This window comes from Ictalurus punctatus, chromosome 19, assembly GCF_001660625.3.
Source record: "Ictalurus punctatus breed USDA103 chromosome 19, Coco_2.0, whole genome shotgun sequence".
Classification (NCBI taxonomy): domain Eukaryota; kingdom Metazoa; phylum Chordata; class Actinopteri; order Siluriformes; family Ictaluridae; genus Ictalurus; species Ictalurus punctatus.
Genome location: NC_030434.2, coordinates 18246438 through 18264881, shown reverse-complemented (window position 1 = coordinate 18264881; position 18444 = coordinate 18246438). Strand labels below are relative to the sequence as shown.

At 37.8% G+C, this 18444-nt stretch overlaps 1 protein-coding gene across 2 annotated transcripts in view; it reads right to left on the bottom strand.

The window, feature by feature from the left end:
- Positions 1–909: 909 nt before the first annotated feature.
- Positions 910–18444, bottom strand: part of arhgef39 (Rho guanine nucleotide exchange factor (GEF) 39) — a 68426-nt gene continuing 50891 nt past the window's right edge. Inside the window, exons 9-12 of one of the 2 annotated variants that reach the window (XM_053688371.1) lie at positions 14607–14695; positions 10775–10901; positions 10534–10643; positions 910–8818 (exon numbers count right to left, since the gene is read on the bottom strand). In XM_053688371.1, coding sequence (XP_053544346.1) covers positions 8779–8818; positions 10534–10643; positions 10775–10901; positions 14607–14695 — 366 coding nt within the window. In that variant the 3' untranslated portion in view covers positions 910–8778. Of the gene's footprint in view, positions 8819–10533; positions 10644–10774; positions 10905–14606; positions 14696–18444 lie in introns of both variants that reach the window. The other variant, XM_017493681.3, reaches the window with a different exon arrangement.

The window sequence follows — 18444 nt, the reverse complement described above, 5'->3', positions numbered from 1 at the left end:
AGGTGTATATGGGTATGGACTGGCATCCCAGCCAGGGTGTATTACCACTTCGCCTATTTTGTTCCCAGGATAGGATCTGGACCCTGACCAGAATAAAGCAGTTAATGAAAGTGAGTGAGTAAGTGATTTTTTGGGAATTCCATGGTCTGCTTGGTAACTGCCAAGTAATTAGTTTACTATTAAGTCCAAGGAGCTCATGAACTGGTAGGTAACTGAAATAAAAGTATAAAATGTAAGTCAAATAAAAACACACTATAACCAACTTTCTTGTAGAATTTTATGGCTATATAAAAAAGACAAACATTAAAACATAGTTAAATTGAGAATATAAGGTTATGTTCCCTTCCCAGCTGTGTGATTCTTCATTAGCTGCAAACCTGTCAGTGCATTTCTTTGAATTTGAAAAAGATACTGCAAGAAAAGTGCACTGTATTTTTTATTTTTTTTTAAATCACTATTGTTGGTTATTGAAAATGAGGTCACCTAAATGTCAACTGTAATGCCCAGGGACATCAACAGACTCAGAGGGCAGGCGAGTGAAGCGTCACACCGTCACGGATGTGAGCCTCAGTCCTGACTCCACTGTTTGATCTGGCTCATGGCTGGAAGCAGCAGGAGGTTGGAGCATTATTTTTTCACTGACCTACGTCACCACAAGCTCCACATGAAGGTCAGCAAGTAGGACACTCTACAGGAGGTGGGGGGGGGGGGGGGGGGGGGGGGTGCATTAGATGAATACTGAAGAATGATTCATCACTTCCGAACTGTGACCTTTATCCAGTGCTGCTGTCAGTTTGAGAAAATGTACCTGTTAGCAGTAAAATGCTGCATAGTGTAGCATTGTATTTTCACATTTATGGACATTGCTTGAACAATGCCAATATTTCTAGAGTTGACTGTATGGTGTGTATGCATAAAGAGCAAACACTCAGGATGTTCTTAATAGTGCCAGAATCACTACACAAACCTCTGTAACAAACACAATGCTCCTGCATGTGACAACAGGGAAAGTGTTTTCCATTAAAAAGCCTATCGCTATGTCCTCGAACTTGAGGAAAGTTATCATGATTTGGATCATATCCATGTTGGTGGAAGACAAATGTAGGCGCCAGAGGGACCACTGATGTTTATTATCCCTGACTGGATCTTATTAAATAGAAAATATTCAGAGTTTCCAATGTGAAGTAGTGAAAAAACACTTCCAAGGAAGAAGGAAGATTTTGTGCATGATAAGGATCTGATGCTTTCCACCGGGAGTAGTTACGAAACGTGAAACAGGTCAGAGTGGCTATGGCTCAGAAGGTAAAACATGTCAGCTGAGGGTTTTAATAGCTCATAAGCTAGATAAATAACTCAAAGTTGCTCAAGAATGCTGTAACTTGTAAATATCATTTCTATAACATTCTGTGGTACATTGAGACTATAATAGAGTATGAATTAAGAGAGGTAAGTGAGAATAAATCATATATGATAGTACATGAGTCAAGAATGGCTTAGGTTTTGAAAGGAGATGGGCATTTTTTTCAAGAACTGTATGTCTTCACTGTCATGGCCACACAAACATGTAAACAAAGCATAAATCTATGGCGAGTCAGTAGTGTGTTAATATTTACTTCCATTAGGAATCTGTCCCGTAGGACCACTGCTTACTATAAAACAGCTACTGCTGTGTTATATATACAGTGAGGGAAAAAAGTATTTGATCCCCTGCTGATTTTGTACGTTTGCCCACTGACAAAGAAATGATCAGTCTATAATTTTAATGGTAGATTTATTTGAACAGTGAGAGACAGAATAACAACAAGAAAATCCAGAAAAACGCACGTCAAAAATGTTATAAATTGATTTGCATTGGCAATATAATGGTGCAAGTGTACAGTTGTTTTACAGTATATTTGTGCTTTCTAAAAACTGCTGCTGGAATCATAATGACAGTTTTGTTTTCATCCCAAGTCTCATACAGAACATCCTTTCAGCACACTTGGTAGTGTTTGCCTTTTTAGCATGCAGTTAGAGAGGAAGAGTAATGATTAGTACATTCGCTAACTGATGTCACCCAGAAGAGTCTGATTTCTTCCTCATGTTATAGCAGGGCGTTTTTCCTTGCAACTTTTGTCTCTTGCTCATGTCTGTGAAGCTGCTTTAGGACCATATGTATTGTTGAAAGTACTATACAAATAAAATGTAAATGAATTGAAATGGAACCATTCAAGGGTGTAAGATCATGGGGCTCTTTCACCTGGGCAACAAAAAAATATAGATGTCAGGCATTGAAGCTAGCTAATAACTGTGGAAAAGATTTAGTTAGCTCTCATGTAGGCATTAAGTGATTAATCCAAACAATATTAATGCAGAATAAGAGGAAGAAAGACAAAACCATCAGGAATATCATAATTTTCCTAATGTGTCTGGGTAAATTATGAAGACTCTGTATGACTAAAATGATGCTGTAATGAATGTAGAATCAACCAGAAAAATTTTGCAAACATACAAAAAACTTTTCAAATGTAGTGAATATTAGTCTATACATGTTGTAAACACAAAGACATGACCATTGTTTAAATCTAGTATCAGACCCAAGACAAATCTGTTCTGAATCTGTGGTGTTTAGACTTTCCCTTATTGTCAGCACTAGCCCTAAAACCCTTTTATATTTTCCCTTTTCCTGAGACAGCCTGAAAGTCTGTACAGTGAATCTAGAAAAAGTTTGAACTTTGGTTATGATGAAAGTGCACGAACCTAAAAGGAGTTATGACACTTTTTATACGACTTTCAAATTGTACACCAGTGTTGAAATTTAGAGGAAACACTAGTACAGCCTTGAATATCAAGATCAAAATAAAATGCTCAGAAAGTGGCTTGGTCACATGAGGCCTACATGCTATGGCATCAAAATTCTACAGTTTATATATTTATTATTAGAAAGACCATGATGATGACTAATGCATGACACCATATAACATTTTACTACTACTGATGCAATTATGTATAATATAAGGTGGAAGCCAGAAAATGAAGAGAATGCATTCTTAATTTCAATACTCCTAATTAGCGACATTTTTGTGGCATAATTTGCTTGTTACTTTGGGAATAAACTGCCATTTAGATATGAATAAAAGTAAAAATGATATGCAATTCATGGCATGAAACGTAACTGATTTTTCCACCAAACGCCCGTCATAATATATCTAGTTTACACATATTGCATTTAAACAATCAAAAACTCCAGGCAAACTTTGTTCCTTGTTTTACAGAGGCAAGATCTGAAAAGTGTTTCGTTTATTGTTTCCAATTTCAAACACATAATTCCTGATAGCTTAACAATATACCGAACAAGACGTATAAGCTGATGTGTAGTCCTGATTCATTGGGAGTTACTCTTAAAAATGAATAGTAATGTCCTCCATTTGACTCAAAAACATCCACTGATTTCCATGTCATTCTCCATTGAGGGGAAGGGATGAGTCTTTATGAAGACAGTTCATGCAGGTCAAACATTGTTCATGACCCAAGGCAAGTTTGGTTTCCAACATGAGCTTCTTTCATTTGGTGCTGGAGCTTTCAAGGATATGGTGCTCAACATTTTTAGCACCACTACTACAAACTTCAGACACTATGCACATTTCTTGATGGCTGATGGGTTGGTTATATTTGAGATAATAGGATATTGGGTAAATGTAATTTAATCCTGCTGTCCTCAATAATCTAAGTCACAAATCAGTGCAAGTTTATTTGGAATCATCTACTTATATTTGCACGTTACTCTTTAATCTCTTTTCAGTACAAATATAAATCAGCACACTGTACACATAAGAAAATGGACATTACGTGAATATTAATGATCTGTCTTTTCTCCATAATCACCTTCACTGAACTGTTACCCTTATGCAACCTATATAGTTTAGACTTGTCCATTCACAACCACACACAGAGATATCAGAGATCCCCCCCCCCCATTATCCAAGACAACCCGTCAAATTGAGACAAAATGTGATTTACTACTGCAGAGTAGCACAAACATATGTTACCTAGAAAATCACTTCTGTAGAAAACTCCTTTCTCTCTCCTGCCTTTTTATTGTACTGTGGTTATAAAAATGAAATTTATACCACAGCGCTGTTGAATTCCCCAATCTGATTCATTTTCTATAACAACAGCTCTGAGAGTACCGAACTGTCATTCAAACCACAGGTTTATATTAATGCGCTCGTTAGTGTTATAATACATTACCATTTCTATAGCAACCGCTCATTCACAGCAACTTGTATTACAGATGCCATACATGATCTAAGCCTAATAATATACAGATTAAAAGCATGTTGTTAGACAAAAAGAAAACAGAATTGTGGTATATTTGAGCAGGTTTACCTAATATCAAATAAATCTGACCAACTGATAATTCAGACCAAGACTAGAAACCTGGACTCAAATTTGTGTTTACATGCGATAGATGTGAGCTAATTTAATTAATAGCAGTGAACTAGCCACCTGGCTATGTGCTTATGTTGCCTAGATATCACAGTTGTACAGTATGAGCAAACATCTTCGGTGAACTTCAATTTAATTTTATTTATATTGTCAACAATCACACCACAGTCTTTCATCGCTACACATGATGGAACTGAAAGGCCATCTAGAGTTACTGCATAATTAGATAGCTTACTTAATCTAGTCAAAGTACTTCTATATTGTTTGAATCAAGTATGAGGAAGTTACTCAGGATCCAGTGTCTAAAGTTCTTTCCACATTCATTATTAAGCTTGTGTCTGTGATCTGGCTTTGCTGAAACATATAGCTGTGGCATCAGTGAACGCTAAAACCCATTTTTATGAATAACTGTACCCAGAGGTGGCATACTGTATATAGGGAAAAAAGTATATGCTCTAGGATAAAGCCTTGTAGCTCTGAAACTTATAAACCAGAGAAATGTTAGTCAAACTAACGTGAACAAACACACACGCACAAATAAAGCAAGCAACTCGGGTTATAAATTAGAGACATGTACAGAACTACCTGTACACCAAAAGAGGTGAAGCACAAACCAAATATGGTGACCTCTGTCATTTATGAATGATTAATAAACTCCAAATGAAAGAGAAAAGGAATGACCCGAGCCAGTCATTTTAGGTTAACCAGGTTATACAGCAAAACATTGGCTGAACCAATTCACACAAACCAGCCCATGTTGTAAACACTGCGATACAGACTCTGTGGTAATATATTAAGACGAGACAGAAACACAGGCGTTACTCTTCCAATAAAGCAGCACTGCCACTCTGTGGCTAACTCTAGCACCACAAAGCAATATTATGCAAAGTCATAGCTGGAGGCTTTTTCCATAATGCGGAATCAAAATGCCTTTTCAAAAACATTAAGCCACAAATGCACCGACGCAGATGCCCTCAAGCTGATAGTTCCTGATAACAGCAAAAGGAAGCTGACTTTTTTCCTGTTGGCTTTATGTTTGCCACAAATGTCTGTAAACAGAAACAAAACAGTTCAAGGATGTAATACAAACTGTACACATGTTTGATGAGGTTTGATAAGGATAAAACAAAGTATATGAATAAAATGACAAGCAATGCTGAAAGTATGAACATAACGAGCCTTTATTGATCAGATATCCATCTGAGTGAAATTCTTTTTTTCTTCACATATTCTAGCGTGTTAGGAGGTTGGGGTCAGCCATGAAGCGGCGCCCCTGGAGCAGATAGGGTTAAGGGCCTTGCTCAAGGTTGAACCCCCGACCTTCCGATCAATAACCCAGAGCCTGGCAGTGCTGGGGCTTGAACCCTGACCGGGTTACTGACCGGGATAAGTAATCCAGAGCTTGGCATGCTGGGGTTTGAACCCCGATCAGTATCCCAGAGCCTGGCAGTGCAGGGGTTTGAACCCCGACCTTCCAATCAGTAACCCAGACGCTGGCAGTGCTGGGGCTTGAACCCCGACCTTCCAATCAGTAACCCAGAGCCTTAACAGTCAAGCCACCACTGCCCCATTCTCAGTAGATCCACTTTCATTTGAGTTAAATATAATGTCTTAAAGGGGGGGCAAAGTAGCTTAGTGGTTAGCAGGTTGTAATTACTTACATTCTCGCTTCCCCTGTAGGCCTACGCCTACTCTCCTTTACCATGCACACAAATAAACTGTATGCTATTTGTATATGCCAAGATATATCAATAAAGAGAAAGTTGTTGCATGCTGGGTGACACAGAGGTGAAGTGGATACAGCTCGAGAGAGGTGTCGATTCTAATCTTAGGTTAATCCGTGGGTCTGTGTGGGTTTACTCCAGCTTCTCTGAGATTGAGTTCCAGTGATTTTACAATCACAGTGTACCAGTGTTTCATCTCACTCATCATCTCACATACACATTTTTATTTATTTACTTATTTATTACAGCATTTGGCCCTATGCACCTGTAAAGCAGTCATCTGACCCATTTTTCATAGGTTACAATGATCAGCTCTGGTATGGTTTTTGGTGTGCATGGTTTAGGAGGAACAGTAAAGTACTTTCCTGGATGCACATCTGGACCGTGGCCCTCTAACCAGTCTTAAGAAAATCTTCCTCCTTCACGTAACCCGTTTTGATGATCATGACAGTTCAACGAATATGTAAATCTGCCTATAACTTCTAGCAACTTCTTGAGCATGTATTACAACTACTGTAACACTACCTTGTGCCCCGTGTTCCCAGGATAGGCTACATAAACTGATCTTTATCCTTGACCAGGATAAAGTGCTTACTGAAAATGAACAATGTCCATGCTTAGTATTCTGTGGTGACAGTGGTCTAATTCAATTGATTCCGCTTTCTCAGTCATTAAAAAACCAAAAAAAAAAAAAAAAAAAAAAGTTGACAAAAAAAAAAAGTTGAGGTGCTTTGTGCCCACAAAGTAGACCTCGAGAAACTTAACAGCCACCTCATCAGCTCTGTGCAAATACCATGTTCTCTGCATTAAATTTTTTTTAAAAAGGTATTTCATATAAAAGGCCATACAGAAACCAATGTAAGTCTGCAAAGGACATTTACTACAGGGAAGTGTGTGATTCTGGAGTAGAAGACTATTCAGGACACTCTTTATCAGCTATCTAGGTCTGTAAAATGAAGATGATTATGATGAATGACACAAATGCCTGTTGTGCGCTATAGCATTGTACACATGGAGATCAATAACCCTGCTTAAAGATCTCACAGGTAAACTAGTGCCTCACTTTATTTACTTATCTTGCATTTTAATACAGTAGTCTTCTGATATATTGGATGTATGATTTAGTTATGTTTGGCATATTAACACAGTGGGTAGCATTGCCACCTCACAGCATCAGGGCCACTGAGCTTGGGTTACTTTACATGTAGAATTTCATATGTTCTCCTCAGGTCACTGTGGGTTTCCACCAGATTGTCTGGTTTCCTAAACTACCCCTAGGTGTGAATAAGTGTGTGAATGTGTGTGTGCACATGCATGAATTGTCTGGTGTATTACCACCATACACGTAGTATTCCCATTATAGTCTCTGGATCCACCCCGACCATGATTAGTTTAAAGCTGAAGATGAACTAATCAATGATTAAATAAATAAATAAACAAAGTAAAGAACCTCACTTGTTTTTTTTCCCCTCAAGTAGGGTTTTATTGTTTACTGATAAATGGCCAGTGTGTTCATAATGAAGTGTCTAAACAAGGATTTATGTCTACACATTACAAATCGTTCAGGATGGTACACATAGCTGGGTGATTACTTTGACCACAAGAGGGCGCTTTTGGATATATAATGCACCACACGGCATCAGGTAAGCTCTCCCAACATGCTCAGGTTTGCAGGTCTAATAAAACATTATAAACTATTAAATGCGATTAAAACAAATAAATCATTCTTAATATACACCCAGAACAATATGTGAATATGTTGAATATGATTCAATATGATTAAAAAAAAAAAAAAATTAGTTCAGTGTTAGACAAGGTCCGATTACCTGATCGAACCAACCTCATAAAATGAGCCGAAAGCCAAGAATCTTACACAGTGTCTAATTACAAACATAAATTGAAAATTTAAATTGTTATCACAAAGGGTTATATAGATTTGATCGATTCAATGAATAAACTATGGTCCAGTGTAACAGCTTTCAGCAACATTAATACAACTGGTAAGAAGGGAGTATTATGAAGACAACACATTATAAACATTACAGTAATACAACACACAGTGGAAATCAGTTGTGTGCAGATCACTGACGATTCCCTGCTATACAAGATCACCATGATTCACAAATCAGTATAACCTGTCCATACACAATCAGTAGTAAAATCCCTTCATGCACCCATTTTACATTCACTTCATCTTTCTTCCCCAGTAATAAGAACACATGATGTTATGGTGTTATAAATAATTGTAGGAGTGTAGGTTAGTAGAAGCTATATATGATACGAGTAAAAATATATAATACATATAAAAGCAACACCGCTTAATGTGTTCAGCACTTAAAGATTTGTGCCTCTAGCATAGAGTTCAGTCGACAGAGTTATGCATGATGGCTCTAACAACATAAAAGACAAATAAAACACATTTGTAAATAAGGAACACAGTCGATGTTTGTTCTTTGGCATTCAGGAGTACAAATAAAGAAATAGAACATTTCAGAGAAAAATCACTCTTAAAATGTTCGCATATGAACTGATAGCATTATTCCAGTAATAATGAAGCGAATATAGTGTGTGGATTATACCAGTCTCCCAGCAGTACCACCGGTTCTCTCAGTCACGTTCAGGAATTTTACAGAATGATGCAGCTCAAGCCGGACGATTCCTGGGATCTGTTTGTGAAAGATATACATCCGATTACACTTCCAGAAACTTCAGAACAGAAACACTGGCAAACAAAATGATCACAATGTTGAAATTATAATAGTGACTCACTTTTCACCCAATACTATCCGAAAAAAGTTTAAGTAGCCCTTGAATCACAAGTGCTTCATAAAATTCTTCTTAGGCACGCACCAGTGCTTCACATTCGATATGAGACTAATATCAGAGCTCTGAGTCATGGCCTTTACGCCATTGCTTCCTTTCAGCTCATGATGAGCACAAGATAGAAAATAATGATCTTAAGGAAACTGCTCGAGTTTCAAATCAAGTCTGATCTGATAACAGTTTGTGATTTGAGGCTAGTACTGGTCCGATACCGTACCCAAACATGGATTGGAATTAAAGGTAAAACTTAAATGTACATTTTTGTCCTTCAATGCTATCCGAACAGTAACTTTAAGATTAAATGACCAAATATAAAAACATGAAATATACACCTGTAAATGGTGCTGTTAATATGATAGCAAACATTTTGTATCTACATTTTAATGCAATGTATATGGTTTGGAGAATTCGGGAATAAAAAGCTCTAATAACTATAAATAAATACATACATGGTGCATACATGGTGCATATGGTGGTACATGCAATATTTGCCTATTGTATCTAATATTTAAATATTTAGATTGGATTCATAAATTTCCTTTGTAGAACCATTATATCTATATCACATTGATATTGTAATAAAATATAATAATAATAATAATAATAACAATAACAACAACAACAATTTTTTTAAACAAACACAAATGTAGCTCATTTTAGATAAATGGTACAATTTTGTACTGAACCTTTAAAACTGTAAAATGTTAACTTTTTTCTTTTTACAGATTTCTTTTTTATTTTTTTTTGCCAAATACTTTTATTTAATGTCTACAAAAATAAATTAGCATTGACTGAGTTTTCCTGATAGTGTATCATAGAAATACCTTGAAGTATCATGAAATATTATTTTTGTATGTGTCATATTGTCCACACTTATTTGTGTGTAATATTTTCACACTAGAAGGAAAGAGTCCCTGGCTATGAAAAGTTTGACCTCCAACCCCAGTATCTGCTTGAGATGTTTCTAAAACAGATGCCATGTCATAAGAAAATAAACAAACAAACAAACAAAAAAACCCTTTTCAACCTTTTCGTGACTTTGTCACGCTTGCTTCTTATTTTTGCAACGACCACAAAACAAAATAAATTACATAAGTGGTCTTTTACATAATCTGCTGCTTTCTTTACAGACATACAAAGATTTTTCTGTAACATTTAATTTTGTGCTGGAAAACTAACGCTTGGAAACCTAAAATGTTTTTGTATGGACTCGATAATGTAAAAGCCATAAAATAAAATTCTATAACAAAGTTTGTACTTAAAACAAATAAAATAAATAATAAAACTATATATATATATATATATATATATATATATATATATATATATATATATATATATAAATATATAAATATACACACACACACACACATATATACATATATACACACACACACACCATTTTTGCACAGTACTGTATCTCTAGGTGTTAGTGTATTTTTTCTCTTTTATGTTTGTACAGGTGTATAATTCAAAAACAGTTGAAAAAACAAAGCAAAACAAGACAAAAACCTAAATCCAAAGGCTAGCATCATCCTTTGGCGATGTGACTGTGTACCTTCCAGAAGGAACCTCAGAGAGTTTTATCTTTTTGGATGCGCTGCCTGCACTCTCTCCAGCTGGAGGTCTGTAGTTGCTCATGCCGCTCTCAGTCCCCTGTTCACTCGCCTGCATAAACACCACACACACACACACGCTCAAAGTCTCTATGGAGGGTAACAGAGGATCGGCTGAATAATTCACCCCTTTAGTTTATTTTTCTTTGCAGTGAAGTGTGTGTGATGGTGTGAGTCTCTGACCATAGCCCTCTTCCTGCTGTGTATTTGGGACGAGGCCGGTGCACTCTGCTGGCTGTGTGTGGCTGCGCGGAGCGGCGGTCGGAGGAGCTCCTCTCTCTTGTGCACTACTGTGTTCTTCGTTTTCAGCCTTCTGTCGCGAGACACACAGACGCGCATAAGAGTGCAAACAATTTAAGCCAAATAAAAAAATAGCATCAAAGACAATTCAACCAGCTAAACACATTTCTAAAATATATATATTAATTATATATAACTAATTGACCCTAAGGTCTCCTGTGAGATATGTTCAGCTTCCTCTTAAAACTTCTTCCTTGTCAACATGCTCATTGATGAGCATGTTGCACTGAAACCCAGATGTGTGGAAAAGTAAGTGCGTGTGTGTAATGACATTAGACTTAAGTTTACATCTAATGCCAAGAACGTTATTCGGGCTACTCTTAGCAAGAATGCACAAAAACCCATCCCAAATTCAGGCCAAGATTGCATTTCATTGGGATCAAAGAGTATGAAACTGTGACATTAATATCTACTAATTTTAGAAATGCTAGAAAGATCAAATTTCTCCAGCACAAGCAATGAATCTAAACATGATCTTGATACTACTGTAATAGCAGAAGTCTTATATTTGCACACAAAAGCAAAACACTGTATTCACATTACTGATAATCAGAGATTTGGATTTTAAAATCCAATAGGCAGCAATGTGACACAGACCAGAGACATCAGCAGTTTTATATTGTTTTTTCTTTCCGTTTTGCAATTAAGATAAATTTATGTACAAATGACAAAATATTGCGCAAATTTAAAGTCACACTAAATATAAAAAAAAACAAACAAACAAAAAAACCCAGTCATCTGAGTGTAAAAAGTTTTGCTGCACTCTTAATAAAACTGTGAAGATAAAAATCTCAAGGAAAACCACTTCAGCCCTGTCACAAATGGTGCCTCAACGCCTCCTTTATACTCTATGCACTCAATAAAACCTGCCGAATATAAAAATCAGATAAATCTATGTCCAGATATCTGTAAAGCTGCTTTGTGACAATGTCCACATTAAAAGAACTATATTAATAACATTTAATTGAATGGAATTTAATTGAATATGATTGATCCCTTCTATTAATTGCACAATTATAGTAAAAAACGGTACTCCTGACAGATTCCAGTCCAGACTAGAGGTCGACCGATCGATCTGTTTTGCCGATTAATCAGAACCGATAGCCGATTGCTGGATCTATTAGAAATCTGCAAAATTCCATAAAGATAGTTTTCTCCAGTTTCATCCGTTGCGGGAACGGCTGAGAAGGTTCCGCTGTCATTATACAGTACGAGAGTGGCCTCTAGAGGCAAAATAAACACTATGACTGACAAATTTTGTTGTGTTATTTGAAGTGTTTTTTATTTTTTCATTTTGGTTGTCCCTATTTTTGTTATTTGGAGTGTTACTTTTTGGTTCAGTTTGGATGTGTATCTCTTATTTACTTTAATATTTATTAATAGTTAATATATATTAGCATTTATATATTTGTTTTATTTAAAAAAAAAAAAAAAAGTACAGTACATGTTCATGGTGCAGTCAGTACTGCTTATTTTTGTAATAAAGTTCAGCGATATTTTACATTGAGTGTTATGTTTTCATTCAGAATCAATTTTAAAAACTATTGATTGATAAATCGCTTATCGGCAGGTACGTCCTTTTGTCATATCGACAAAATCCACTATCGGTCGATCTCTAGTCCAGACAGAGTCCTCATCAATGCGGACATCGTCAAAGAGTGCTTTGAAGGCTCATAGGATGGTTTTATACTTGCATTTAACTATGCTTATATACTGTGAATATACAAGATAACACAGAAAAAACAATTCCACATAAATGACATGCAGTATATTAACAGTACATTGACAAGTTACACATTAACCAATTTCACCACTTTCACTAGTTTCGTTTTTGATGAAATTTCTCGTGTAGCCTACAAACCAACTGAAAAGACTGTTTTGCAAACCAATCTCCTGTATCTTCTAGATCATTGTTTCTCAAATGATTTGAATCCAGGCTTCCATTTAAAAAAAAAAAAAAAAAAAAAAAACCCACTCTAATTTACCTCTAATGAACATATTCAACTATCCAAATATTAGACACATTATTTAAATGTATACAATAATATTCAGTTTCTTTACTGGACTTTTTATTCTTGAATTTTCCTGTCATATAATTTTTTTTCCGTAAAAATATTATTAAAATTGTCATTAGGTCCAAGATTGTTTAACTTACCTATTTTTGAGTTAGAGGTTAAAATTTAACCAATTCAAAACAAGTGACAGTTCATGTAGGCCAATATCTATAAAACTCAATAAATAAATATAATAACTTGGATAATTGGGGGTTCTGACTTTCACGATTGTTACAAGATGTACAGAAATCTTGGCTACACTTCCTGGACCCCACTGTGAGAACCAATAATCATGGTAGATTAGTAAATGCTTTTAAAAGTAAGGTCATGATGTGCGATTGAAGAGGCACCCCATGACAACAATCACAGAGCAAAGTTTTAAAGAAAATCCAACAAAGCATGTGCTAGTATGTTTAACATCTCCATGCTGGGAAATGTGTGTTACAAAATAGTTTTACTAGTCAACATGGAAACTTGACAGACGGAGAAGTTTCGGCTCGGAACTTCCCTCTACTGAATATCGCCTTTAATCCACCAGATGTACAAAAGGTATATAAAAAAATACAGCTTGGGTATCTGCTGCATCTGAGCACACACTTGTCAAGTATGGTCTGTACTTATACTGTATAGTGCTTTTTTATTTTTTAAACCTTAGCGGTTCTACAAAGCGCTTTACACTGGTTCTCATTCACCCATTCACACACACACACACACACACACCAATGGTAGCAGAGGCACTAATTTGCCATCGGGAGCAACTTGGGGTTCAGAGTCTTGCCCAAGGACACTTCGGCAAGTGGAGTAAGGTGGGCCGGGAGTTGAACCTCCAACCCTCTACCTCCTGAGCCACAGAAGCCCCATAGTTTAACTCCAGCCACAGAGGGCGCTTGTGAGCATCACTGTCATTGCCAGGAAGACTTTGGGGATGTGATGGGCAAAGAAAGTGCACGATTTTACAGGTGTTATTGAGTCATAAAATATAAGGGCCAATTATTACCAGTACACAATGTGCGTACTGGTCATTTGTTATTATACTGGTTTCTCCATGAAGAGAGGTCTGTGGTGGAAAAAAAAAAAAAACGATCCTTAAAAAGTTTTGGGTGACTTAGTGCTTTAATTGTAGGTTGAATTTTAACAAGTATTTGTTCTTTCTCTCTCAAGCAGCAGAGAAGTAAAAAAAAAAAAAAAAAGTGCTCACTTGACTACATCTCAACAGGTCATTTGCTTTATCTTTCTATTTCTCACAAACAAACACACCTTTTCCTCCTCCTGCGGCTCGCCTCTGACCTCGGCCACCACAACCTGTCCAGTTCGGTGGCTAATTACACTCCCTTGAGCTCGTGCTTTGGGCAGAGGGCCAGCGGCGAGAAGGCTTCTCACTGTGAGGCCTCTGTGCACCGCCATCACTCTGACAGGCCTATAAACTAATTAGCCTAGCCATGAGAGTCGGGTCTTTTCCCCTGTGAGAAGCTTGCCCTGATGCTAACCTCCTCGTGCCCCCACGTCCTCTGAAAGGAGACAAGGTTGATGCTAAACTAGCCGTGACTTGCCTTTACTATAGGTTGGCGCGCTCGAGGAGAGGACAGAGAGAGAAAGGAGCTCTGAGGTTCACAATTAAGTTAGTCTCACGACGTGAAGATATGGATAAAGCTAGCGCATACCCGATGGCCAGGCAAAGACTGCGGTACCAATCGTTAATGTCCTCCTGATCGCTGGACATGAGGAGCAGCTTGGCTCTGGAGAAGGTCAACTGTAAGAGATGAAGGAAGACAGAAAACATGAAAGAAAGAGGATGAACAGTCTTTATTGTTGAATTCTCTATTCTGATTGGTGCTGATTCATTTTAATTTCATTGATAAGGTAAACAATTGACAAGTTTAATAATACACATTAAAAACTTAAATGACTATTAAAGAACATAAAAAAATATATATTTAATTGAAGGAGTCTGCAGTTTCAGTAAGTTTTCTGCCACAGGAAAGCCTTTGTAGTTTCTGACTTCTTGGTAACATGACAATGTGTTATTGTTGTTGTTATTATTATTATTATTATTATTATTATTATTATTATTATTTAGAAGAGAAAGAAAAATGAGACAGCAGAGAATGACTGTCATAAGTGATGACAGAAAATAATTTGTTTTGTGGGAGTTACACGGCATTAAATCTAATCTACAAATGGTTTAAAAAGCATGTGCCATTCATTAATCAATTATAAATAGTAATTACTGGTACAAGAACAATAAAAACACCTCAGGACTTTTTGCTATTACAGGAGGAAAATAACCAAATTTGGGGAGGTAACAGTAACTCTTTCATGTTAGGCTGCATCACACTGCCCCAGTGATGATTATTTTCCTGCAACAGAACATCCTGTCATGTTTTATTCCTTACGTATACAAGTACCGAACAGTGAAGTCCTATTCTTCACATGTCCCAGCTTGTTAGGAAGCTGGGGTCAGGACGCAGGGTCAGCCATGATACTGCACCCCTGGGGCAGAGCGGGTGAAGGGCCTTGTTCAGTGGCAGTTTGGTGTTGTTCATAGCCTTCTGATTGGTAGCGCAGAACCATAACCACTGAGCCACCACTGCTCAGAGAGAAATAACAGAGAGAAGGATCTTCCGTCACAAAGATGTGCTGGTGAAAGTTCTCTAGACGTAGTGGCTACAGGAGCACATAACACTTTGTGCTCACTAGAGGGCAGCCCTGAACCACTAACCCCAAGCATATTCCAACACAACCCAATGGCAAATGAAGATTGTTTACACTACCATTATTAGCCATGGACTTCACAGAAATGACGGGACATTAATTACAGAAAGTAATAGCAAGGGCAAGACAACATCTGTGGCCTTCTGTGCATTGCATGTCTCCTGCAAGAACCAAGCCTAACCTCATGAATCCACCTTCGACCACGATGATTGTTCATGTACATGCCAGGATGTCAACTCACAAAGCAGGCCATCAACTAGAGAATAAAACAGCTGGAGGAAAACCAAGAGAGACACCTGTCGACCAAAGATGCACATTCGATGGTAATTTGGGGCCCCCCTGCACTCGAGAAGTTAGTTCAGCGTCTCTCTTTTCCTACTGCTATCAGCCGGCTCATCCTCCGAGTCAACAGTAATTACCATCACTCATCCATGCTGAGGAGACTTTAGCGAGAGATTAGGCATGTCAAACAACACAATGGGTGCTGTCCAAGTCCAAACAAAAAGGCACGGGCTTTATCCTTGAATAATTACAAACCGGAACCCATTAGAGTGGATTATAATTGGGGGCCTGGAAAATATTAAATGACCTTTCACATTTACCTGGGGCCATCGGAACAGAGGAAACAGCGGCGGTTACCGGCGGCATATCAATAACCAGCTCTAATCTTTATTACAGCCAGGAACGGAATCCTAACGAGGAGAAGACGAGGAAGCAAAGGATACTTGGCGAAAATAACGGCACCCTCGTTAAATCTGGCAGAGGGGTATATCTTATTATATATTAAACAGATTAAGATTCCAAATGTACCATCAAAAGTGTTATCTAATTACAGAGTTCAGTGAGCAAGGCACAAGCTGGTCTGAAGTGCCATTTATATCAGGTGGCCACCACACGGGGGACGGGAGGCTCGATTTATGCACACGTAGATCCTGCTTCTATTGCAACTTGGTAATTAGGGATTTGTCATGCAATCTGACCCTCTTAGGTAAGAATGACTAGGTATAATGTGAATGGCGGAGCACGAACGCTATATTCAAGGCGCACATAATTTCGCTTGATTATTTATACATCAAAGACATTCTGTCATGGATGCAGAATAATATTCAGCAGGAGAAGGGGGGAGACAAGTATAGAACTGAAAGATAGGGGAGAAGGAAGAAGGGGGAAAAAAATTGGAATGAAATTCTGCCAAATACAAACATGTGGAAAGGAAATCTTCAGTGCTTTTTTTTCCTTTTCCCTGAAAGAACCTCCTTCTCCTTTTACTTCTTCTTTCAAACTTTGCATATAGATTGCCATGGCATTTCCAGCTGTCAAATTTAATTTGGCTTTAATTCTTCATGGCATGGATGAGGAGGGGCCTGAGAGTGCTGACAGTCTCTTTCCCCTCTGGTCCAGGTAGGAGGTGGGGGTGCAGCAGGGATCGATAATGTGTCCTTATGAGAAATTACGACTAATGCTATTGAGTATGCATCTGAGCCCTGGGTCGGATAACAAGCTAATGAAATGCCATTTCTTGCCATTAGATAACGTGCAGCAGCAACAGCCGCAAAGAGGCAGGCTGGAGTGGGGCTGGGAAAGAGAAGAAGAGCAATAACAGTGCTTGAGGAAGATGTATTTGCTGGTACAGAGGATGAGCTCTCTCTCTGCTCTAATCTGATGGAGTGGTGCGAGAGGGTTCTCTTATCCCATCAGGACAAGCGTTTAAGCAGTCCATCAGCGAGCTATAAATGATGCCCAAACCATACAGGACATCACAGGGCCTCACGCATGATCTCAGTGCATCTCCAATCTGAAATCACAGACTTGTGGTAGTCGGTGCTTTGAGAATATCAAGAGATTTTTGTTTTCTATGAAGCAAATACAATGTGAGGTATAGCAAAAAAATGACAAATGGAGCATTAAATTCTGTCCTCTGCATCAACTGCATGTAAGACTTACTTTTTTAAACTTGCATTTTGACTGCTGATGTCTACTTTTATTATTATTGTTATTATTCTTATTAAGCTTTATAAAAAAAAAATTCTGTGTATTGCTTATCTTGTGCACAGCGCTTTGAGAAGCTGCTTTTAAAGGCGCTCTATAAAATAAAGTTTATTATGATGTAGTTGAACAAATACATTCGTCCATCCATCCATTTTCTGTACCTCTTATCCTGCGCAGGAGTCTATACCAGGGAAATCGGAGCACAAGGCAGGGGATACCCTGGGCAGGATGCCAAAACATTGCAGGGCATAATGGCACACACACTCGCATTCATTCACACACACTACTGACAAGTAGACATGCCAATCAGACTACAACGCACATCTTTGGACTGAGGAGGAAACTGGAGTACCTAGAGGAAACCATCCACGCACATTCAGACTCCATGCACACAGGGCGGAGGCAGAACTCAAACCCCAAACCGGGGAGGTGCGAGGTAAATGTGCCCCCTCCCAATGCACTCTGTTTTTTAGGTTTATAATGAAACAATATGAATGAATCTAAACTTAATAGAGTGCTTAAAAAAAGTGATTTTTTTTTTTTCAAGCTTACAAAACAGCATAATTGAGCAGACTGAAGATGGACAATATGAAACCCTCGTTCCTGTATGAATATTGATAAGCACAACACTCAAACTGTTCAGTTGGGACTGCAGTGGTTGAGAGTGCAATACACTCAGCTGAATGTTTCACGACAGCACACAGATCATTTAGATGTAATTTGTCACCCGACGGCAACACAGGCCTGGAAAGAGATCAAGCAGTGAGGAGACACATTAAAGCTTGAACCGTTATGAGG